This window comes from Protopterus annectens, chromosome 3.part0 (assembly GCF_019279795.1).
Source record: "Protopterus annectens isolate FY-2018-M chromosome 3.part0, PAN1.0, whole genome shotgun sequence".
Taxonomy (NCBI): domain Eukaryota; kingdom Metazoa; phylum Chordata; order Ceratodontiformes; family Protopteridae; genus Protopterus; species Protopterus annectens.
Genome location: NC_056731.1, coordinates 1404664201 through 1404689796, shown reverse-complemented (window position 1 = coordinate 1404689796; position 25596 = coordinate 1404664201). Strand labels below are relative to the sequence as shown.

At 41.2% G+C, this 25596-nt stretch overlaps 1 protein-coding gene across 1 annotated transcript in view; it reads right to left on the bottom strand.

Moving 5' to 3' along the window:
• CHD7 (chromodomain helicase DNA binding protein 7) overlaps window positions 1-25596 on the bottom strand; it is a 2781650-nt gene that overhangs the window by 25452 nt on the left and 2730602 nt on the right. The window contains exon 41 of the mRNA XM_044065875.1: window positions 22807-23031. Within this exon, the coding sequence (XP_043921810.1) occupies window positions 22807-23031 (225 nt within the window). The remainder of the gene's footprint in view (window positions 1-22806; window positions 23032-25596) is intronic.

Sequence of the window (25596 nt, the reverse complement as noted above, 5' to 3'; positions counted from 1 at the left end):
ACTCTGAGACTCGTCTAGCAGAGGTCATTGCTAGGAGCAAAGCTGTTTTCCAGGATAAGAATTTTATATCAGTTGTAGAGTCTGGCTCAAACGGAGGCAGTGTGAGTTTTTCGAAGACATAGTTGAGGTCCCATGCAGGTATTGGTGCTCTCCTTGGAGGTCTTAAGTTTTTGGCCCCTCTGAGGAACTGCCTTAGTAATGGATGTGAAAAAATATGTGGTTCTGTACTGTAATGAGCTGAAATGGCAGAGGCATGAATTTTAATTGATGAAAAGGAAAGGCCTTTATCAAGCATCTCAGTTAGGTACTGCAAAATCTAAGGAATATCTGGAACAATTGTGATAAAACCTTGTGCCTGGTTCCAAGCGCAGAATCTCTTCCATATTTCTGCATAAGATTTTCTGGTGCTAGGTCTCCTGGCTTCCAAAATAACAGCCATCACTGCTTTAGAGAGAGGTGTGCCTTGACTGGCTACATTATCCGCCATGGTGCCAGGTTTAAGGTCCTGAGTTAGTTGTGTAGTATCTGACTAACTTGTTGGGTCAATAAGTGAGGAATTTGAGGTAATGTCCAAGCTGGGAATTGAGACAAGCTCTTTAGGATTGGGTACCAGTGCTGGCGGGGCCAGTCTGGGGCAATCAGTATCATTTTTGGTCTCTCTTGTCTGACCTTGAGGAGTACCTTGGGGAGGAGAGGCAGAGGAGGAAAAGCATATACTGTTAGGTCCTTCCAGCTGAAAGATAGAGCATCCACTTTCCATGCTTGCTTGTGATAAGTCCTTGTGCAGAATCTCTGTATTTGGTAGTTGTGAGGGGAGGCAAATAGGTCTATGTCCGGGCATCCCCAGTTCCTTGTTATCATGCTGAAGACTTGTGGATCCAATTTCCACTCGTGGGGATCCATTAGGTTTCTGCTTAGTACGTCTGCCAGGGTATCTGGCAGGAATTGAGCTTGCAGATGTACTTGGTAAGTCAATGCTGTGTCCCACAAGTTCATGGCTAGTCTGCAGAGGGGGTAGGAATGTGTGCCTCCCTGCTTATGTACCACATGACTGTAGTATTGTCCGTCCTCATCAGTAGTTGTCCTGGATGAAGTAGATCCTTGAAGGCTATCAGGGCATTTTGAACAGCTAGCATCTCTTTTTGATTGATATGTAGATGCATTTGACTTGCGGACCATGTGTCCCCCAGGCATAATCTGATCCATCTGTTGTCAATGTCTGCCTGGCTGTGGGTAAGGTGAATGGCTGTCCCGTGTTATGGTGACAGGCTTTTGCCCACCATCGAAACCCCTGTTGCAGGCAGGGAATAAGGGTAATTATTGTTTCCAGGCTGTGGCAATGTTGAGTCCAAACACTTTTTAGATACCATTGAAGTTTCCTCATATGCAGTCTTGCATATGGAATTAGGAGAATGCAGGATGCCATGAAGCCCAAAGCCTGCAGCATTTGTCTTGCAGATAGCTAGGTCTTTGTTGCCAATATTTTGAAATAAGTAGTCAGTTGTTTGTGTTTGTCTGGCGTGAGGTAAGCCATCTGGGCAGTTGTATTTAAGCTTGCACCCAGGAATATTATCTCTTGAGAGGGTACGAGTTTTGATTTCTTTTCGTTTACTGTGTACCCTAGACCTATTAGTAATCTTTTTACAAAAACCAGATGCTGTAGTAGGATGTCCTTGTTCTCTGCTTGAATAAGGCAGTCGTCCAAGTAAGGATATATTTGTATTCCTCTTTGTCGGCAAAATGCAATCACTGGTGCCAGGCATTTTGTGAAGACCCTGGGCGCAGTAGATAAGCCAAAGGGCAGTGCAGAGAACTGGTAGTGCATTGAGCCAGCTATAAATCTGAGGTATCTTCTGCACGATTGTCTGATTGGTACATGCAGGTATGCCTCTTTTAGGTTTAAAGTCACTAGCCAAGCCTTCTTGCCCAGCATGGGCAGAAGCTGCTGCAGAGTTAACGTTTTGAATTCTGTAATATCCACTAATGAGTTTAGGATAGACAGGTCCAGTATTGGTCTCCAAGCTTTGTCCTTTCTGGGCACCAAGAATATCCTTGAGTAGAATCCTAGTCCCTGCTCTTGCTGTGGTACTAGCTGAATGGCTCTCATGTCCATGAGTTATAAAACTTGTTTTTGTGCCTCTGCCCATTGGTTGCGTGGCAGGTCTTGCATACCGTTTGGCCTTGGCAGGGTGTGAAAGTAGAACGTGTAGCCTTGTGATACAATATTTAAGACCCATTTGTCCTGGGTGATCATGTGCCAATTTTGTGAAAAAAGTGCTAGTTTTCCCACCAAAGGGGCTGCCAGAAGATAAGTGTTTGGTGCTGGCAGAGGAAAGTCATTGAGACTGTTTCCTGTATGGCTGTGATTTTCCTCTCTGCTTTGGGAGGTAGAAGCACCCCATTGTTTAGGCCTGTATGAGCCCTGGGGTTGTGATCTGCCTCTAGGGCGTATGTATCTGCCTCTTTGTGGCCTTGTCTGACACTGGAAAGGACCAGGTCTTTGTAGGCCAGTTCCTGCTAAATCTGGGAGGCTGTACCTGCAAGAAATCCTTGACTGTTTGCATAGATTTAGCTTTATCCTCCATTTTCTTCAACACCTCTTCTGCTTTAACACCAAACAAAGTATCATGCTGTAATGGAGCATCTAATAATTTTGCTTTAACATGATCAGGCAGATTCGGTTCTTTTAACCAAGCATGCCTCCTAATGACAGAACCTGTAACAGCAGCCCTGCAGGAGGCCTCTAGAGAATCAAAACCACATTGCAAAGTATGCTTTCCCACTTGTTCAGCTGTATGCAATAAATCCTGCATTTCCTTGTTTTCTGCACATTCTGAATTTGTCAACATTTTCTGTTTAAGCAGTGACATAAGATATTGCTGATATTTAAGCATATGAAACTGGCAATTTAAAGCTCTTACAGCCAAGGTAGCAGAAGTATAAATCTTTTTCCCCCCATCTGTCCAGGGCCGTAGAATCCCTATCAGAGAGGATAGGGTTTTTTGCAGTGGAAGCCTTGACCCCTTTGGGACCCTGAGAGATAGTTTCTGGGTCAGCAGCAGGGTTTTTATAAAGACATTTATGTGAATCAGGAACCCTATTACTATCTGTCTGGTTAACAGGAGCTGGAGTTAAAGATTCTGGAGATAGACCGGACTCTGAGAATACATCTACAATGTCTAAAACAGGAGGGATAGCAAGGGGCCTGTGCTGAGGTAATAAAAGGAAATCTCTGAGCCTTTTCTTGGATTCTGAGTAATCCTGGCTCTCCCAGTAGAAATACTCCCTCATAGTATGCAGTGTCTCCCCAAAAGAATCCTCCTCAGGAGGAGAGGCTGAAGGTATAGATTCTTCAGCATCAGAATCCTCATAGGGAGGAAGAGAATATTCCTGTTCAGAAGAGGAATCAGAGGAAATGGAAACCTGATCTGAAGATTCATATTCTATCTCTTGCCTAGGACTCTTATCAGGAGGGGGATGGGAACCCCTGATCAAAGTAATTAGGTCTTCGGCCATTTTAAGCATCTGTTTTTTAGGCATGGAGGCCTGTCCAGGAGAATGCTGCACTTGTTTCTTTGTCTTTAGAGACGCTTTAGTCTTTGGAACTGAAGTAGGTTTCACATATAACTGTGTAGGCCTGAAAACACCCTCAGAAGCAGATGCCTGCTCAGCGGCTCCGGACCCATCTGAGGGAACAGTTTCCGAGTGTCCAATACCTTGAGTTTCCAGCGGCCTAGTCAGCTCCACGTGGGAGTCGGAAGCGGCCTGTGGCTCTGAGGTAGCGGGCATCAGGGGCTGCGCAAGTGACTCACTGAAAACCGGCGACTGGCTTAGCGGAAGCCTCGTCGTCGGTTTTGGACCTCGGAAGCCTGTCCTTTTCTTTGCGTTTTTTTATAAACTCCAGTAGTCGGCTGTTCTGACAGCATTATATAATTGAATATAATTGAATCTTCTGCCAAAGTAATGAAATGCAAAATAGTGCGTTGGTTAAATCTAACACAAAACCGACAACTAGCAACAACGTGGTCAGGGCCTACGCAAGGAATACAGTAAGAATGAAAATCCTTATGAGGTATTTGCTTCCCACACGAAATACAATAAACTTTTTCTGACATCGGTCTGGAGCAAGAAAAAAGTTTCCCCAATGGGGTACTTAGCTTTAATGAAGACTTATGATCTGAAATTCGAATTTGAAAATCTCAGGAGTCGGCCGACCAGCACTTGCGAACTGCTTTTGCTTCGGGCACCGCGCGGCAAGAAAGAATGAAGAAAATGGCCCAGACCTAAACTTTGGAATTCGGGCCGACTGCGGGTAGCCTGCCAGGATAACCCAAATGTAATGACTGCAACAGTGAAACACGATGAACATCTTCTATCCAAGTAAGGTATGGGCAACTCAGAAACTAGTATCACAGCCCTGAATTCAGCACTAGCCTAAAAACTGGACTATACTAGCTTAGAAAGGCGGGAAATAAGGATTTTTTTTTTGAAAAGATAAGGCAAAAACAGTAAAAAATACACTCAAAATAGCTTTAAATGATTACAAACTATCAGAAAAGGTTATCACACTTTATAGTGTGAGGCCTACAACAGTTAAATTATTTAAACAAATAAAAACTTTTTAAAAAGTGCAGGCAGTCAACTAAGTACAATATGTGAAAAAAACAAGCTTTTAAATCACAATAAACGCTGGAAATTCTGCGTTTAGGCAGAAAACAGTTAATTACAGCAAGAAGGTACAGAAAACTGATAATCTCTCCAAAATCTCTCTCCTAAGCTAGAAGGCTTGTATCAGTTTAAGGCTTTCTAGTGCTACCAGTAGGTCAGTTACAGGAAAAATGGGAAACAAGCACAGATGTGGTCTTTTAAACCGGAAAGTTGAAAGACGTCCAACTGTCCAAATGGTCAATAAACAATTTCTGGCCAAGAACCTCTCCTCTCATGGTAGACAGGCTACATAGTGCTTACCACTCCCACTGATAAGCTAGAAGGATTTCCTCCAACACAGAAAGGCTTGCGGGGCTCACTAGCTTAACAGTAGTCCTGGATACAGCAACTCTGTATCTGGACTAGGCTAGTTACAGGAAAGGTGGGAAACAAGTGCAGCTTTTAAACAGAACGTTGAAAGTACTTGGTGAAAGTATGTACAGAACTCCAGGTAGCAGCTTCTAGGATGTCCCTAGTAGGAACACCTCTGAGAAAGGCTATAGAGGTAGATGCAGCCCTGGTGGATTGAGGTCTGATCCCCTGGGGGATAGGTTTTCCATGGTGCTTATAGCAGAAATGAATGCAATGGCCTATCCATTTAGAAATGGTTTGCTTTGAGATAGCCTTCCCCTCTGCCCCTGCAGCAAATGCTACCAGCAGTTGTTCAGATTTCCTTTGAGGTTTAGTCCTGTCCAAGTACAATCTGAGTTGTCTGTGCACATCTAAGGAATGCAGTATCCATTCCCCTTTGTTCTTGTGGATTGGGAAAGAAGGTTGTCAAATGAATGGACTGATTAAGAGCCACACTGGATACCACCTTGGGTGTGAAGGATGAATTGGTTCTGAGGGACACCCTGTCCGCATGAAAGATGATGAAAGGCTCCACAGCCATAAGAACCTGTAATTCAGACCCTTCTAGCTGACGTGATTGCTAAAAGAAAAGCTGTTTTCCAAGAAAGAAATTTTAAGTCTGAAAGGAGGTAGAGTGAGTTTCCCCAAAACAAAGTTAAGGTCCCAGGCTGGGGTAGGAGCTCTCCTGGGTGGTCTCAAATTTTTGGCCCCTCTGAGGAACTGCTTGAGAAGTAGGTGAGAGAAGAGAGGGGGGGTTCTGTGTTATAATGAGCTGAAATGGCTGATGCGTGGATTTTAATGGAGGAAAAAGACAGGCCCTTGCGAAGCATCTTAGTTAAGTATTGTAAAATCTGAGGTAAATTGGGTGCTGCTGTGCTCATCCCTTGAGATTGGTTCCAGGCACAGAATCTTTTCCATTTTTCAGCATAGGATTTTCTAGTGCTAGGCCTCCTTGCCTCTAAAATGATATCCATCACAGGTTTACTGAAGGGTGGTAAAGGAGAAATTATGAAATTAGCCAGGCTGCAAGGTTCAGTGTTGGAAGCTGAGGGTGCAGAATCTGGTTCTCCTGCTGAGACAACAGGGAAGGAGTCTGAGGCAGGTGCTTTGGGGTAATCATGACACAATGTGCAGGAGGGGGTACCAGTGCTGGCGTGGCCAGTCTGGAGCAATCAAAATCATCATTGGTTTGTCCTGTTTGGTTTTTAGTGGTACTTTGGAGAGCAGAGGGGGAAAGACATAGAAAGGTTTTTCCAACTGAAGGACACAGCATCCACTTTCCAGGCTTGTTTGTGGGGAGTCCTTGTGCAGAATTTGTCCAATTGTAGTTCTGGGGAGAGGCACACAGATCTATATCTAGGCTCCCCCATTTGCTTGTCAACATGTTGAAAATCCTTGGTTCCAGTTTCCACTCGTGTGGGTCCATGAATTTTCTGCTTAGTCCGTCTGACAGTGTATTTAACTTTCCTGGCAGGAATTGAGCTTGTAGGTGCACTTGGTAGCTCAAGGCTGTGTTCCACAATGCCATGGCTAGTCTGCAGAGGGGGTAAGAATGTGTACTCCCCTGCTTGTTTATGTACCACATAACTGTGGTGTTGTCCGTCTTTACCATTAGTTGTCCTGGAAGTATGTGGTCCTTGAAGGCTGTCAGAGCATTCTGTACAACTAACATTTCTTTTTGATTGATATGCAGGTGCATTTTACTTGGGTTCCATTTGCCCTGAATGCACTTCCCTGCCAGGTGAGTCCCCCATGCATAGTCTGATGCATCTGCTGTTACGGTATGGGCGGCAGGGGGTGGAGTGAAGGGTAGTCCCTTGTTTTGGTGGCAGGCCTCTGCCCACCAAAAGAACTCTCGGCGTAGGCAAGGTATGATAAGAATCATTGCTTCTAGATCCGGACAATGTTGACACCATAGGCTTTTTAGATACCACTGTAGTTTCCTCAGTCTTGCATATGGAGTTAGAATGCAGGAGGCCATGAACCCCGAGGCTTGCAGTATTTGTCTTGCAGATATAGCAGGGTTTTTGTGGCCACTTGTTTGAAGTAGGTTGTCAAATGAATTTGTTTCTCTGGCGTGAGGTAGGCCATCTGGAAAGTTGTATTCAAGCTTGTTCCCAGGAATATAATTTGTTGACAGGGTACCAGGTGTGACTTATTTTCGTGTATGGTGTACCTTAGACAAGTTAGAACCCTTTGTACAAAAGCCAGATGATTCATAAGTATGTCCTGGCTTTCTGCCTGAATTAGACAATCATCCAGGTATGGGTATCTTTGAATATTTCTTTGCCTGCAAAATGCAATAACTGGAGCTAGGCACTTTGTGAATACCCTGGGCGCAGTAGATAGGCCAAAGGGCAGTGCAGAGAACTGACAGTGTGTGTAGCCTGCTTTGAAGCGCAGGAATCTTCTGCAAGATTCCCTGATTGGAATGTGCAGGTATGCTTCTTTTAAATCTAGTGTTGCCAACCAGACATCTTTGCCTAGCATAGGAAGTAACTGTTGAAGAGTTAACACCTTGAATTTTGGAATCTCTAAAAAGGTGTTTTAAGTAGACAGGTCCAGGATAGGACGCCATGAATTGTCTTTTCTGGGTAATAGGAAAAGTCTCGAGTAGAAACCATGTCCCTTTTCCTCTTCTGGTACCAGCTGAATAGCACCCATGCTTAAAAGAGAAAGTACTTGTTTGTGGGGCTCTGCCCACTGATTTGGGGGTAGGTTCAGCCACTTGCTTAGAGTTGGCAACATGTGGAAGTGAAATCTGTATCCCTGGAACACTATATTTAAAACCCATTTCTCCTGGGTAATGAGTTTCCAGTTCTTTGCAAGAAGAGCAATCCCCCCCCCCAAAAAGGGGCAGTCAGTTGATAAGTGCTTGGAGATTTTAAAAGGAAGTCATTGAGTGCCCTTATACAACCGTTACACCTAAATCCTAATCTACTAATAAATAATAAACCCGTAAATCTAACAAACTACCCCCTGACAAAAGACTACACAATATGGTAATCTACTAATAAATAATAAACCCGTAAATCTAACAAACTACCCCCTGACAAAAGACTACACAATATGGGATATATACCAATGGAAAGACTCTAACACGGGGCAAATGAGACAAACTCAAACTTCCTAAGAAATATAGTATTATCCTTAACCAACTTCACCATCTTATAAATGCTAAATTCTCACAAATACACAATCACTTACAGAACATGAATTTAGTTAAATTAATACTTGAAAAATCTTACGATTAAAGGGAAAACAATTTCTAGGACTTGTAAAATTGTAATGAGCGCAAAACATCAGAATTCTTTATTATTTTCAAACTATTGGCAAACGAAAAATCAATCACTGACTGAAGAAAATAAGAAACTAGCCACTGAAAATACAATCAAATTCATTCCTTTCAAGAAGCTGCTATATACATAAATTATAGTAAATAATCTATATTATACCTTATCTAAATTAAATAAATTCAATCCTAACTTTTCGCCAATATGTCCCCATTGTCCGGATCAAACAGCTGATATTTTGCATGTCATGTGGAACTTTACTAAGATACACAACTTATGGTGTTTCCTTGAGAGTAAGATTAAAGAAGATGGGATAAGAAAAATCAACCCTTACTTGGGAGACAGCTATATTGCACGTTCACATCAATCAACTTCCAAAAATATTAAAACATGTCTTTATTACGATGTGTGCCCTTATTAAATTCTTTATTACAAAGAATTGGAATGTCATGTCACCAATTACATGGGAAAATTTTAGCAACCTTGCTATCAAATATATCTCATCTCACAAATTAGTTTATTCAAAAACAAAAAACAAACGCTATTACCAAAAATATTGGGGTTACTTACTAGATATAACTCCTGACAAATAAAATTTGCCCACAAAGTGACATGAAAAGCTAACCTTTTAATAAGAAATGAATGTAGTATAACCAGTTTTCTTGCATCTTCCACCTTCTCTTAGTATATGTGTATTTAGATATTTTCCCTAACCATACAAATAAATGGTTGAATTTCTATCTTTACTTTTTACATAGACTATCCCCATTCTACTATCCCTTATGAGACCAAATGAACATAAGAATTCTAATACTCTACTTGACTATGTAGTGACTTCTAGTGTATATATTGTGTGTGTGTGTATAAATATATATATATATATATATATATATATATATATATATATATATGGAAAATTTTCTTGAAACGAGATTGTCTGTTTTCTTTAGATATGTATTTGTGGTGCTGCGGTAGTGTTGTCGCCTCACAGTAAGACGTTGTCCTGTTCAATTCTCAGCTACAGCGTCTTCTGTGTGGAGACATGCGTGAATGGGCGTACCTTCGTTGAAGGTTGTGCATCAGAGCTGGCAACTTGGCACGTAAAAATCTACTACCAATCATTAGCGGATTGGAGTTCTGCTGTGGTGACCCCTAACCGGGAAAAGCCGAAAGACACAACATTGTTTATTTGTGTTTTTGAGTTATTGTATTATTGTTATTATTTTGAAAAAAAGAAAATTGAAATAAAGAGATTTTGGAAAAAAAAAAAAAAGGAAGTCATTGAGACAGTTTACCATAGGGGGGAGTCTTATTACTTCCAGATTTGGAAGTGGAGACCCCCCACTGCTTAGTCCTGTGTGTCCCCTAGGACTGAAACCTGGGGTTTTTGCTGTGTCTGGGTTTGCCTTGAGAAGACCCATAATGGGCTGGAAAGGACCAGTTCTTAGAGGGCCAATGCCTACTAAATCTAGGAGGCTGACCTTGTAAGAAATCTTTATTCAGCTTTATCTTCCATCTTTTTTAGAACTTCCTCAGTCTTGTTGCCAAACAGGTGGCCCTGATTCATGGGAGCATCCAACAATTTAGCTTTAACATGATCAGGCAAAGATTGCTCCTTAAGCCAAGCATGCCTGCTGAGCACAGACCCAGTAACAACAGCCCTGCAAGAGGCCTCTAATGAATCAAAACCACATCGCAAAGTATTTTTTCTAACTTGTTCAGCAGAATGCATTAAATCCTGTAATTCTTTATTTTCCACACAGTCTGGAATCAACATAATTTTCTGTTTAAGCAATCCAATAACATGTTGCTGATACTTCAACATATGAAACTGGCAATTTAAAGCCCTAATGGCCAAGGTTGCAGAAGTGCAAACCTTCTTACTCCATCTCTATCCAGCGCCATGGAGTCTCTATCAGAAGGGGTAGGATTTTTAGCAGTAGAAGCCTTAATGCCCTTGGGCCCCTGTGAAATAGTCTCTGGATCCACAATAGGATTTTTAAAAAAGGAACTTGTGTGACTCGGGGACCCTGTAGTATCTGTCTGGTTTTCTGGGAGCAGGAGGAAAGGAATCAGGAGCCAAACTAGATTCCGAAAAAGCATCAACAATGTCTAGTACAGGAGGAATAGCTAAAGGCCTATGCTGAGGTAGGAGTAAGAAATCCCTAAGCCTCTTTTTTGAATCAGAAAAATCCTGGCTTTCCCAGTGGAAATGCTCCCTTAGACTATGTAAGGTTTCCCCAAAAGAAAAATCCTCTGGAGGGGAAGCAGAGGGAATGAGTCATCTGCATCAGAATCCTGGTAAGTAGATAAGGGCAAATTCATATCATCAGAAGAATCAGAAAAAACAGAATCCTGGTCAGAAGATTCCTAAACCACTTCAGTCCTAGGCCTCTTAGAAAGGGGGGTTGGCTACCCCTGATTAGAGTTATTAGGTCTTCACCCATTCTTATCATTTGTTTTTTAGGCACAGAGGCCTGAGTGTCATTTTTTTAGGCAAGGTTCAAGATTTAGGCCTAAGAGAAGGAGGCGTCAGTTTAATATACAAGTCTGTAGGCCTGAATACACCCTCAGAAGCCGGTGCCTGCACAGTGGCTTCGGACCCATCCAAGGGTAGAGACATCCGCAGGTTCCATAGTTGAAGCATCTCGCGGCATACCAGACTCCGAATGGTTCTCAGTAGAGGCCTGCAAATCAAAAGTAGCAGGTATCAGGGGGTGTAAAAGCACCTCACTGAGTACCAGCGAACTGGCTTAGGAGAAGCGTCGTCGGCTGTTTTGGACCTCGGCGGCCTGTCTCTGTCTTTATCTTTGCGTTTTTTCAGAATCCCGGTAGTCGGATGGCTAACTGACGGCATTTCTGGATAATTACACCGAGAACCGAAATATTTAAAGGCGAAAATATACAGACGACGTATAGTATGCTGATTAAATAAAGCACAAAACTGACAGCAAGGTATGTCGTGATCAGGGCCGAGACAAGGAATACAGTACGAATGAAAATCCTTATGAGGTACTTGCTTTACACAAGTAATGCAATTATTAACTTTTACTGACATCGGTAAGGAGCAAGAAAAAGTTTCCCCAACGGGGTACTTAGCTTTAGTTGAAGACTTCGCTTCTGAAACTAGAAAACGAAAATTTCAAGAGTCGGCCGACCGGCACTTGCAAACTGCTTTGGCTTCAGGCACCGCACGGCAAGAAAGACTGATGTAATGGCGTTGGCTGCATGTTTTATACCCCTGACGATCTGATGTCATGAAAGAAGGGGCAGCAACCGACACAGGACCCAAGACTTTGTTCATCAGGCCGACTGAGGGCTACCTGCAAGCAGATAACCCAAATGTAATGACTGCAACAGTGAAAAACGAAGAACATCTGTGTGGTAACCTTTTCTGGTACCCCCGTAGTTGAACAACCTTGTAGAGTATCTCCTAGTTCCTTCAGCCTTGTAAAATGGGTAAGATAATTCAGTGATCTAAGGGTAAAAGCCACTGAAGAAAAAACATGCTTCCCATTATCTGCCCATCGTTTGAGACTCTTTGTTTGGCGGATGGATAGATGAGGATGTCTCTGCAAGCTCCTTCTTGGTGGCTGCTGCCACCACCATAGCATCTACCGGCACATCTTTAGTAAAGAAATCTTTTTCCTTGGGGACTGACAAAAACTTGTTTGGCCTCCTAGGGACTGGCTCCATTGTGTCAGGCAATTCCCATGCCTTTCGACTGACCAATTCCATGAGCTCATCGACAAACTGTGACACCCAAGAGGCTGAAGGTTGAGATCCGAAAGCCTTCAGGTACACACACTCATCAGAAGGGGTGATGGTAGTCCAGCCGCCTCTCTGTTTTAGGATCTCAAGGATATCTGCAAAGGAGATATCATCAGAGTATAACTGTGGGGACCCTTCTGACTCCTCGAGGTCAGTGTCACAGGTGAAAGTCTCATCAGGGAAGTCTACATGCTTCTACTTGCATGTTTTCTTCCAATGAGGCTCCTCAGGAGGGTATTCTGGGGAGGTCTCGGAAGAATGGGGACCACCCAGAGGGTGTTCCTGAGGCTGCGGATCTCTGCTGTCCTGTGGATAGTGTGGTGCCAAGACAGAAGCCGGTACTTTTTGGGGGAAGAACATCAGCAATGTAAATACACACTTATCAAAACTAATAAAGAGCCAACAAAGGGGCTCAACAACAAGAAACAGCAAATTCTAAATAGAAATCTAACTATCACTACAGGATACCGACAAAATAGGCCTGCAGGAAAAACGTCGGCCAAACAGCTGACAAACCAGCGACAATAATTTAACAATACCTAAGATGAACTATTATCTAAACAGTATTCTAACTATATTCTAAGAAAGACAAGCTATATATGAAAATACAGAAGAAAAAGTTTAACTTGGCCACAGCCAAGAAGAGCACTTCTGAACTCGTAAAGCGGCAAATAAGATCTGGGATTGATACCACTGCATGATGGGATACCTACCTTGCCACGAGTCAACTTAGAGACTTTGAGCATCTATAATCGGCAGAGTCAGAGCAGAGGATAGACTCCAAACTCACATGTAGGAATGAAGGCGAGATAGGACAACATAACATCAGTGGTTTCAGGAAACTCTGCCTGCCAGGTGTCGCTTCCAGGCAATTTTAGTAAAGTACCGCAATAAGCATTTTTCGTGAGGTGACGACATTTGGTATACTTTAACTATCAGTGTTAGTGGATGCTGAGGTCTGGCTCAATTTTTTTCAGCAACAAAGACGGTCATGTTGAGCAGGCACAGTGCAATGTATTCTAAGAATCTCAAACACTTTTGCCAATAAGGCCTGTAACAAGCAATCATCTAGGTTGTGGCACATGTGGGTCCACTTAACCCTGAAGTGACCAAACTCCAGTGGCCAAGCATCTGCAAACATTCTGCAAGCAGTGAAGAGGCCAAAGAGTAGAGTCCTAAGCTGGTGGTGGTCTTTCCGCATTACAAATCTGAGGAAATACCTGTGGTCTTTTTGTACCGGCAAGCATGTTTCATACGAGTAGCCAACCACCACCACATCCTTTAGAAGCAAAGGGAACAGGGCATGCAGTATAAACTTCTAGAACCACTATAATCTGTTCATTCTGTACAGGTCCAATCTGGGTCCTCCAGGTTCCAAAATCTTGCTTTGGTACAGAAGGCAGATCTGAGTAGATTATTCTACCCTGCTCCTTTCTGGGGCCTTTGCCTGTGGCCCCACTCAAAAAGTTGTTCTAGGATAGAAAGGGCTAGGTGCACCTGACTTTGAGGAAGATGTGACACTCTTAGAAAAGGAGAATTTCTATACTCTATAAAATATAATTACTGTATTGTGTAAATATAAATTCCCTTGTGGGACTGGAGTCAGGCCAAACCATTTTTTTTAAAGGAAAGCCTCTTGCTGAGTGTGTGAGGGAGGGGAAGAGAGGAGGAAGTGGGGTTTGGTAATCAGTACTGTCCACTATCTTCACTGCTGAAGGATATACTTCCCCCTAACAAGTCAGTCTTTACTCTCTCAACACTGTTGCTTCTTAAATGCTCTCTTATTTATGCTATTTTGCCACAGACTGCTTTTCTACAAATGGCTCACTCTTAGTAGCAGCATTTAAGTTAATTGATACATTTGTTCTTCATTTTCTGATTACTGCAACAGTTTTTCTGAGATATAACTCACTGTATGTACACGTATGACAAAATAAGCTGTTGCATGCCATGTTTCAACTATCGCCATAGCTGATACTCAAGAAGCTAGTATATATAAATTAAGGGTGGGGGGGAGGTATCTCCCCATGATGGGTGGCCCCTCTGCATAACAACATTATTTACCTGTGTGAGCATTTTGTGAGGTAGTGTGAAATTATTAGCTACTAGGTAGTATAGTGGTGGTGGTGCTTCTAGCTGCATTATTTTAACAGCATTTTACACAACTTAGAGTAAACCCAGCTTGTTTTGGTGAGCTAATATGAAGGGGAGTGTGTCAAATCAGTAAAGTTCATTTCACCAAATGTAAAATGTATGAATACTGTTCAGTGAAACTAACTTTGCCAACAGTAGGGTTTGCCTTTTTCTCCACTGTTACACAACCTCAGAGCTGGTGTATATGAATTTGGGAGGTTCCCCACATACATGGGTGCAGGGATCTTAGTCCCTTACAAAAAGGGTGAGTGTTCAATTAAGGTAATTTTGGTTGGAAGCTTTCAATCTTTTTAATGCTGCCAAAGCTACATTTGGCAAGTCAAGATGATTCCAGTCTGTAGTGTAATGCTATGAGGGTCCAATTACTTACCATGATTCAAATTTCAAACTGGCGGGATGAAAAAGATGTTTCACAAATGGCAGTTTTACCTTTTTTCTTCAATGTAATAAAAAAAAACATTGGGAAAGAGGAACAAAAAGCAGTAGTTTTAAGGAGCCCTCAGGAAGGACTTCAATTCTAAGTCAGGCAAACCTTCTAATAGGAATGTGCATATGGTGTTCCCAGTACACTCTGCAGCATCATAACCACAATTAACTGCATACCTCACCTTCAAAGTAGGCCACACCACTTCAAAGATTCTCTTTTCAGGTTTTATTCTTAATATCCACAATATCCCTACTTATGCCACCATTTGTTTAAGAATAAATTAAAACTGCGAAAAAGTAATCGTAACATAACATTAGACATTCAAGGAGAGCTCACCGTTAAAGTAAATCACGACCATCTCCGCAGGACCATAAGATGAAATAGTGGCACCATTTCTACTAGTAACCAATGGAGATCTCATGCTAACTAGGTACTGAGTAGTAGTAAAGCTAGAGTGGGGTGAGAGGGGCAACTACCCTGGGCACAAAGTGTTGGGGGGGGACGAAACGCAATAGGCCATCCTTCATCCCGATCACTCTTTAGTGCAATACCAGCTTTTAAAAGCAAGTACTGCATCTGTGGTCAAAGCTGAGCTCTGTTAGCTCTCCATGTGTGCTTTAAACTGTAGCAACTGCTTACTACAATACAGCAAGCAGTTTACTGCACTTTAAAAGTAAAAGGAAAAAAAAACGCCTAAAACCCGAGTGATGTAGCGCACCATGCAGGGTACATATAAACTGTAGCAACTGTTTCACTTGTTCACTTGTAACAAGCAGTTTGCTGGAGTTTAAAAAATAATTTTTTTTTTTAAATAAAATGTGTGGGGGCAGGGCACAGAAATGGGACCTGAATGGTCATGCATCTGGCCACCTAGCTGGTGCTTCAGTAGAAGAAACAGCATTTTCTTTTACCTGAAGAGCTGTTAGGGTGGGGCACTAGTTCATGGGAGTAACACTGACTGAGACAGCTATACCTCTGGTACTGAATGATGTAAGCAGCCGAGAAACTCACGCACGTTTCTATATGGTGTGCATCACTCATGGAATCGTACACTCTTCAAAAACAGCCATAAATTCCTGGTGCTTAGAAAAGGGGATCAAACTAAATGCTAAGAGATGTAGCATCTTTCCCTTCAGGAAACAAAGATTCTACATCCTACAGCATTGAAAATATCAGATGAAAGTTTTGAATTATGGTCTTAAGTATATACCCACAGTGTTACCTCAGTTACATGAATTAAAGTGTGATATTTTTAGACTGTGTAGGAAGATACATTTAATATATTTTTTGCTAATAATCAGTATAAAGAATGTAATGATAGTTGGTTAGAATCTGATAGTTTGGAGAATAGTTTTTATTCTTGTGTATCTGACCCTGAGGAATACTTTGACTATGCAAGTGTTAATAATGCCTATAGCTTGTTAAAAACAGACAAAATAATAAGCAAAAGTGATTTCATTCCTCCATACCAACATGAACACATAAAATGCTTTTCTCAAATGTTGAATTTTGCTGTAGAAAATGCTTTCCGTTATTTTATGCAGCATAAGCATGAGTTGGTATATAACTTGAGTAAAAAGGAATGGTATGAATTACAAGCATTAGCGAATAATGAACGCCTTATTATCAAACCATCTGACAAAGGTGGGAAGATAGTGGTTATGAATGTTGCACAATATTATAAAATGTGTATGATGCATCTGGATGATATTAATACTTATGTTAAAAGTAATATAAATGACTATATTAAGGATATGAATGATTTTGATACCCTTATAGCTAAGGGAGTGAGGTTAAAATATTTTTCACAAAATTACAAAGATAAAAAGTTTAATACTGATGATAGTGAGTCGGCTTTATTTTACTGTCTTCCAAAAATACACAAAAGTGTTGTTGACCCACCCGGTAGGCCTATCTTTATCTACCCAAAAATATTTGTTATCCAATATTGGGAAATTTTTGCATGAATATTTATTTCCCTATGTAATAAAGTTACCCAGTTATATTAGGAATAGTTTTGATTTATACAATGGAGTGAAGATATGTTTTTTATAAGTGTTGATGTTGTTCGTTTGTATACTAACATACATTGCCAGTTTGGTTTAGAAGCAGTAAAATATTTTTTGGGTGATAGTCCAGTAACGCATTATATCACAGAAATATTGGAATTTTGTTTGAATAATAATTTTTTTATGTTTAATGAACAAATGTATAAACAAATCAAGGGGGACTGCTATGGGGGCATATTTTGCCCCCATGCATGCCAACTTGACGATGGGTTTATATGAGTTAGAATGGTTGTATCATCTAGATTTTTTCAAAAATTATGTAGTTAGTTATTTTCGTTTTATAGATTATCTTGTTTTTATTTGTAAAGGTGGGGTGTCTTATGTTAATCAGTTTATAGACGTTATGCAAAATAACAGATTTGGATTTTCTTTTGATGGCATACAGTTGGGCAAAGATATAACTTTTTTAGATATACATCTGATTTTGGAAGACAGTAATATTTTACGCACGTCAGTGCATAGAAAATTTTCTGATAGTAATCAGTATTTGATGGGAACTAGCTGTCATCCAGCACATACCTTAGTCTCTTTAGCCTATGGGAATGTATAAGACTCAGACGGTTATGTAAAACTGACACAGATTTTTATAAAGAAATTAATGTGACTAGTACGATGTTTAGATCGAGTGGCTACAATGAAGATAGTATTCAAACAGCTGTAGACAAGGTTATTAATGAACAGCATAAAGTTGACACATAATTGTGAGTAAGGGGTATAAATTAGATGTTAGAAATCAAGAGAAAAGATTAGTGTATTTTGTCTCTACATATAGTGTTATTCAGTGGTGTTTTAATAGATATTATTAAACACTACTGGAATTATTTGTTTAGTTCATTGGAACTGAAGAATTTATTGTCCAGTTCTTCAGGTATTTCATTGAGGTAGAAATTTGAAAGATATTTTAGTTCATAATAAATTTAAATATCCCATTGAGACATTACAATGTAGGACTATGCAGAGGTTAGGAACTTTACCCTGTGGTCATTGCAATGTATGTCATTTTATTGTTCCAACTTTTAACTATATAAATGGTCATCTATTTGAGGTTAATACACATAGCTGTAATACTGAAGGTATTATTTATGCATTGAAATGTCCTTGTAACCTTGTATATATAGGAGAGAGTAAGAGGAATTTTAAAATTAGATTGCAGGAGCTTATCAGGAACATTATAAATAATAAGGAAGAAAGCCCTGTTGCTAAACATTTTCTTCTGGTTCACAATTCTAACTCAACACTATCTTAGAACATATCGCTAAAGGTGTATTTTCTGATCATTTGTATAAAAAGAAGCTGCTGTATAAAGAAAGTATTTTTATTTTCAAATATGACACTATTTCCTCAGGGTCTGAATGTAGAATGTAACTGGAGGTTTCTTATCTGATGAGGAAGTAGTATTAAGCATTTTTAATGTTTATTGATTAATTGATGTAAGCTAATTGTTTGTTAGTTGTAGTAAGGTATTTAAACTGTGTACGTTTTGTGATGTTTTATACTCCTTGAAGGTGTTTGCCGAAGTGCTAGAGGTGCAATAAACAGGTGTTTTACATGGATTCTTCGTCTGGGGTCTTCAGTTCTATTTTATTTTTTTCTTTTTGGTTTGTATTAGCATAGAAAATATCCCTTTACCATACAAATCAGTGATTAGAGATCACAGCATTTGGACTGATACTCCCTCTACAATCACAACAAATGTAGCTAGGAAATCCTTCTACACTTCACAAGTAATTGCCAAAAGCATTTCTTCTAAAGCCAGGAAGTCACTGTTCCCTTATATTCTGTCCTAGTCAAACCTACTATAGAATATAATGCAACCTTTATCATGTATCTGGCAAACGCTTTAAAAAACCTCAAAAATCTGGAAAAGTTTTTAACAAAAAAGGTCTCCAGTCTTAAAAACCTTAGCCACCAGGACAGACTGGAGTCCTTATCCTTAAACTCAGTGTCGTACAGGTTCCTGAATTAGGCATGTGCCTGACTTACTGTACCCCTAAGGATAGAGTTATTCTCAACTTCATTTTCCTTAACAAGTCAAGGTGTGCAAGCCTATGCCAGAAACAGCTAGCTCAACCTTCATCAAGAAATAAATTAAACTATATGAGGAAATGGGCTCATTACCAAGCACCCCCCTTGCTCTGGAGCAGACTTTTCCTGTATGTCAAGCAATGTGATTGCCTTGTCATCCTTCAAATGCAACTTGGATAGATGAATGCACTTAAATTTGCCTCGGACTTACAGGCAGTACCTTCTTTGCAAAAGGTAGTAGAGCCTAGGGCAGCAGTTGGCAAGGCATACATGGCTTCTGGTCAAACTTGCCTTGTATATCCCATGATCCACTTAACTACATCTTGAGATGTGCAAGTGGAATGAAGATGATCATGGCCGCCAATAAGCTTAGAAGATGGTTTACAAAGTCTGGAAGCTGCACTGCATCTTCACTAACTGCATCTGATACAACCTTCTGGGCCCTTTCTGTAAGCAGATTTGAGCAATCAGTAATCAGTTCAGCCCTAATAAAGGCAATCCTCTAAACACCTATGCCATTACTCTGTTCTTTCTGGCAGAAAATCATCCAGAAGTGCAACCTGCATGTAGGAACATCCACAAGGACATTAGACACATCACCCTGCTTGTTTAATGCAACAAAAGTAAGGCAAGACTGACCTGGACCTCCTATCACTAAGGAAAATAGAAATGAAAAGGTAGAGGCCCTGACCCTGGTACCTATATAATTGGAATGATAGTATGAGCCAAAGGGATAGGAACATGGAAACCGATACTGCAGAGGTAATTTCCCACTCAAACATCTGTCATAAGGTGAGTTGCCTGTATAACTGTATTATGTTGATAAGTATAAGCACTGCAGTGCTATTATTTACTCATGGGAAAGTACTTCAATAAAAATAATAATGATTTTTCCTGCAGAGAAGCTATATCATGCCTTACAGAATGCAGAGGTAAACCTTCCCTGTACTTGGATTAGAAATATAAATTGCAATGTTTAGTGAAGGTAGGGATGAATATTCAAGTAGCTCTTCCACAAATGCCCAGAGTTGGCATGTCTCTGTAGAAGGCATCATTAGTGGCTGCTGCCCTCCTGAAGTGTGCCCAGACCAGAACATCAGGGCGGCGCAGTAGTACAGCGGTTAACGTTCCCTCCTCACAGTAAGAGGTTATCCGGTTCGAATCTCGGAGCGTTTCTCTATGAACCCAATCTACATTAGGCAGAGCTCCTCGCTAACACTCTTCAGAAGAAACATTGACAAGTGGATGGGAAACAGAAAGTTTACCTCAGGGATCACTTCACTGGCTCTGCTGGACAGAGGCACAGGGAACTAATCTAAGGGGGTGGTGAAAGCCAACACATTCTGGCTAGGCTTATAAATGCCTTCGGGCAGATAGCCTAGTACCTACCTATGAACAACCAAATGCTTGCTGCTGGAATCATAAAATGCAACAGTTCAAACATTTGAAAGGGGTTTTGCTTATACACTGTCCAAGCTATTTTGTCTGGTATGCAGCATAAAGTCTTGGGCTAGTTGAAGTCTTCAGTTCTAGCAATGTTACATCTGAGCAGCTTGTGAAAATCAAAAGGCATAATACTATTTTGCCCCCTTACTTTAAGAGTTATGGGAGGAAAGGGAGGAGTTGGTTAGTCTTGGTTGAGTGCCAGCTCACAGGCAACTTTTAATATAAAGGGGAAAGTAAGTCCTACTGACCTAATCTGTCTTCACTGAAGACTCTCTGTTCAAGACTATTACACTACAGACCTTGTAATGTTGACAAATCTCTAGCTGATGGCACCACTCCATCAGTACATCTATTTGTACAACTTACAACAGCAGCAAATGTTCAAGTATGACATGACAAGTACAATCATTTGCACAGCTTTTGTAAGACATTTCTGTAAGAGTAACTCCATCCTCGCTGACATCAGTATACCACCAGATATCCATGCAATAACTTTCTTTTTGATGAAAAACATGGTCGTGTCAACCACTCCCATCTAGGGCACTTAACCCCTCCCCAGCCCTTGACTGGTCAAGCTCATAGGTGCTTGGACTTTAGAAAGACTGGAAAATGAAGAGGGCAGAGTCTTAGCAGTACTGTAATCTCTTCCACAACAAATAAGCTATTAGCCCTTGAGGCAGTTACTTCATGAGTGCGATTCCCTCTTGTGAACACAAACAACAACCTGAAACTAGGGACTGGTGAATTGGAAAGGTACTGCAGGACTGATCTTCCCAAACATCTACTGCTACAATAAGCTGTGCACACAACTGTATTTTGTCCATAACACAGATCACTGCTACAGTCTTTTCCTTACTCCAGACATAGTACAACAGCTTATTAAGAAACACAGGTAAAAAAGAAGGGAAACAGTAATCCCTGCAGTAGGTCAGAGATAAAAAGCTTCCCAGCTATTAATACTGAATAGTTCAGCTTGGACTGTATGGAAAAGGTATGGTCCGAAGTCAATGTCATTCCATCACAAATGCCTGGGGTTGAAATATCCTTAAAGAAGGCTGCAGTGATGCACATTAATCTGACAGAAAATACACTGACTGCTACTTTCAGCTTCATGCTAGTAGACCTGTGAAAGAAAACACAGATAGCTAACCATCTGAAGAAGGTATACTTTGAGGCTGTTCCTCGCAAGGAGAAGAGAAAGTGTCGTGCCATACGACATCCTTGGTCCTCGTGAATTATCATCTAAGTTGCTGGTAGACAAACAATTGCAACATCTGTTCCCTCTTACTTTGCGCATTAGAAAAAAAGGGTTACAAGATGGATGATCTACTCAGACTAACCTCCAATACCATTTTAGACACAAAGTTGGAGTTAGTTCTCAAACAAACACTTCATTTGAAGAAAACCGTATAATGTTTTTTGCACAAGACAGAAGTCTGAAGACGCAGAGGACTGATGTTACAGCAATCACAAATAGGGTTTTCCATGACAGGAACAAGCGGTACCTAAGTGTCGGGGACTTGCCTCCTGAGCTCCATGCAAACTCTTGAAAGCTACTATCTCTGAGACAAAGTAATGCTGGATATTCTCCACTCTACACCTTTGGTTAATCAGAATTAAAATGCCAGCACTTACAGTAGTACTTAATATTTTATTTATTTATTTTATTTTACATTTGTTAACCGGGGGTGTCTGACTGAGCCGAAAAGGCCCTTTTTCAGCAGAGGCCCGGGGAGAAAAGCTCCACAAAGAAAAATTACAGACACATTTAGTTATTTAGACATAATCAGTATGAAAATATTTTTGTCACCATTAGCATTCACAGAAGTACTGCTCACAAGTCCCCACACCCTGGGGTATGCTGTTTGGTTGCTACAACAATATGCAGTACTTTTCCACCAAGCTGTGCTAGAGAGAGAGATTTCCAGATCACACTCTACTCCATCAGTAAAAATAGTGCCGGTGCAGGACTTATTCATATAAAGGTTACATGAAAATTACAATGATTCTGTCTTCGTTATGGAAGCAGGCCTTTTCTGTGATGAAAGTTAGGATCAAGATCAGAACTATGTGAGCTGTGGAAAAAACAGTCATAGGAGTTTGGCATATTCCCATAAGCTTTGGGATAGAAAAAGAAAGCTTTTATGCTGTAAAATCCCAGCTATTAGCCCACTATTCAGGTCTTCCGATAGACTAGCACTGATCTGGAAATCTCTCTCTCTAGCACAGCTTGGTGGAAAAGTACTGCATATTGTTGTAGCAACCAAACAGCATACCCCAGGGTGTGGGGACTTGTGAGCAGTACTTCTGTGAATGCTAATGGTGACAAAAATATTTTCATCATAAAAGACGCACTACTTTCTGACAATGTATTCTGTTCTCACCTCCCTTTCTTTTTTTTTTTTTTTTTTTTTTTTTTTTAACTGACTGTGTTTCAATAAAACTAGCATTCAAATTAACTCTAAACAGATTTTGCAGATATTTCATAAACTGGAACGAATAGACTAAAGATTTATTCATACGAAATTTCTGACGGATTAAAACATGAAGTTAGACAACTTACTGGTACATAACTGGGCATATCAACAGTGTACATTGGATGTAGCTTAAGCCAATCTACCAAGTCCCTGTTTTTTGGGGCATCTTCTCCAATCAGTCTACTTCCATCCTCTAAATTAATGACAGGGATGCGGGCATCTGGGTCCAACTGGCCAGGAGATGGAATGTTTCTTGATGGTGGATTTTCAATTTCCTCTTCAAATGCTTTGGTCACTTCCACATCCTCCTGCTGAAATATAAACAAAAGTTAGGAACAGTGCACCTACCAAAACTCCAGACTCTCAAAAGTACATACAAATGAGTAATACATACTCTTTGGAAAAAGTACAGTTGTGTACACTTACCATAAATGTAGATGTTCAAGTGTATTCACTGTTGCAGACATCACATTTGGGTTATCTGCCTGCAGGTAGCCATCAGCCGGGCCTGAATACCAGAGTCTTCGGATTTCTGCGTCGGATGCTGTCCCTTCTTCCATGAAGTCAGGTCGTCAGGTGTATAAAACATGCAGCCGACGCCATTACATCAGTTTTTCTTGCCCCAGATGTCAGGTGCCCCCATAATAGGAAGCAATTATATGGTATGGAACACCCACAGCAAAAAGCAAATACACATGATATAATATATGCCAAATAAGGAGGAAAGGTAAAAGTCAAGAGAAGTCAGGGGGCTGGAGGGAGGGTAACCAGGACTGCAACAGTGAATACACTTGAACATCTACATTTATGGTAAGTGTACACAACTGTACTATGTTCTTTGTGTTTCACTGTTGCAGTCATCACATTTGGGTTGATTCCCAAAGCTAAGGAAGGGTGGAGGTAGTTAAAGAGCATTAGGGCTAGCAATAAAGCCCTGTAAAAACTGCTGTGGCAAATCCAGCTCTGGATTTAGAAAATATAGGCAGGTGACAATGCTTGATGAAAGTATGTACAGAGCTCCAGGTTGCGGCTTCCAGGATTGTCCCTGGTAGGGACTGCTCTGAGAAATGCAGTAGAGGTAGATGCAGCCCTGGTGGAATGTGTTCTTATCCCCTGTGGGGTAGGCTTTCCATGGTGTTTGTAGCAGAAATGGATGCAATGTGCTATCCATTTGGAAATGGTTGCTTTGAAATGGACTTCCCCTCTGCCCCTGCAGCAAAGCTAACTAGCAGCTGGTCAGATTGTCTGAGAGGCTTAGTCCTGTCCAAATAGAATCTAAGCTGTCTGTGTATGTCCAGAGAATGCAGTATCCTTTCCCCTTTATTCTGAGGATTAGGGAAAAAAGTAGGCAAATGAATGGACTAGTTTAGAGCCACACTAGACACCACCTTGGGCATAAAGGACGGATTAGTCCTGGAGGGAAACCTTGTCCGCATGGATGATAATGAAGGGTTCCAATGCCGTGAGGGCCTGCAGTTCAGACACTCTTCTTGCTGAAGTGATGGCTAGAAGTAAAGCTGTTTTCCAAGAAAGGAATTTCAACTCTGCTGTAGCAGCTGGTTCAAAGGGGGGAAGAGTGAGTTTTTCCAATACAAAATTAAGGTCCCAGGCTGGAGTGGGAGCCCTTCTGGGAGTCTTAAATTTTTGGCCCCTCTAAGGAATTGTTTTAGCAGGGGATGAGAGAAGAGGGGTGAGTCAGTATTATAATGTGCTGATATGGCAGAGGCATGAATCTTAATTGAAGAGAAAGGCCCTTGTGGAGCATTTCTGTTAAATAATCTAGAGTATGAGGTAAGCTGGGCACCGCTGTGCCCATCCCCTGAGCCTGGCTCCAGGAACAGTATAATTTCCACTTTTCTGAATAGGATTTTCTAGGCCTCAAGAATGACATACAGCACCTGCTTACTGAGGGTTGCAGGGGGTAGAGTGACAGGGAGTCCCTTGTTGTGGTAAGTAGGCCTCTGCCCACCAAAGGAGCTCTGCCCTTAGACAAGGGATAATAAGAATCATAGTTTCCAGGTCCTGAGAATGTTGACACCATAGACTTTTTAGATACCACTGAAGTTTCCTCATATGCAGTCTTGCATATGGAATTAACAGAATGCAAGAGGCCATGAACCCCAGGGCTTGCAGGATTTTCCTTGCAAATAGCTGGATTTTGTGACCAGTAGTTTGAAGTAGGTTGTCAAATGAACTTGTTTCTCTGGAGTGAGGAATGCCATCTGGGAAGTTGTGTTCAAAGCTTGCTCCCAAGAATACAATCCATTGGCAGGGTAATGATGTGATTTCTTCTCGTTGATGGTGTACCCCAGTGAAGTTAGACATTTCTTTATAAATGCCAGGTGCTGTAATAGCAAGTCCTGACTCCCTGCAATTGTCCAAACATGGGTAAATCTGAATATTTCTCTGCCTGCAAATGCAATGGCAAGAGCTAGGCACTTTGTAAATACCCTGGGCACAGTAGATAAGCCATAGGGCAGTGCAGAGAACTGAGGTGCATGGAGCCTGCCCTGAAGCATAGGAATTTTCTGCAGGATTCCCTTATTGGGATGTGCAGGTAAGCTTCTTTTAAGTCTAGAGTTGCCAGCCAGGCATCCTTGGCTAGCATAGGAAGAAGCTGCTGAAGAGTTAGCATTTTGAATTTTGGATCCACCCGAAAGGTGTTGAGAATAGAAATGTCCAGGATAGGACGCCAGGAGTTTTCTTTTCCGGGAGCCAGGAAAATCGAATAAAAACCTTGTCCCCTTTGTTCTGCTGGAACAGGTTGAATAGCCCTGATACTGATGAGGCAGAGCACTTGTTTTTGGGCCTCCGCCCACTGGGGTTGGGAGTGAGTGGAAGTGGAATCTGTATCCTAGGGAAACTATGCTTAAAAC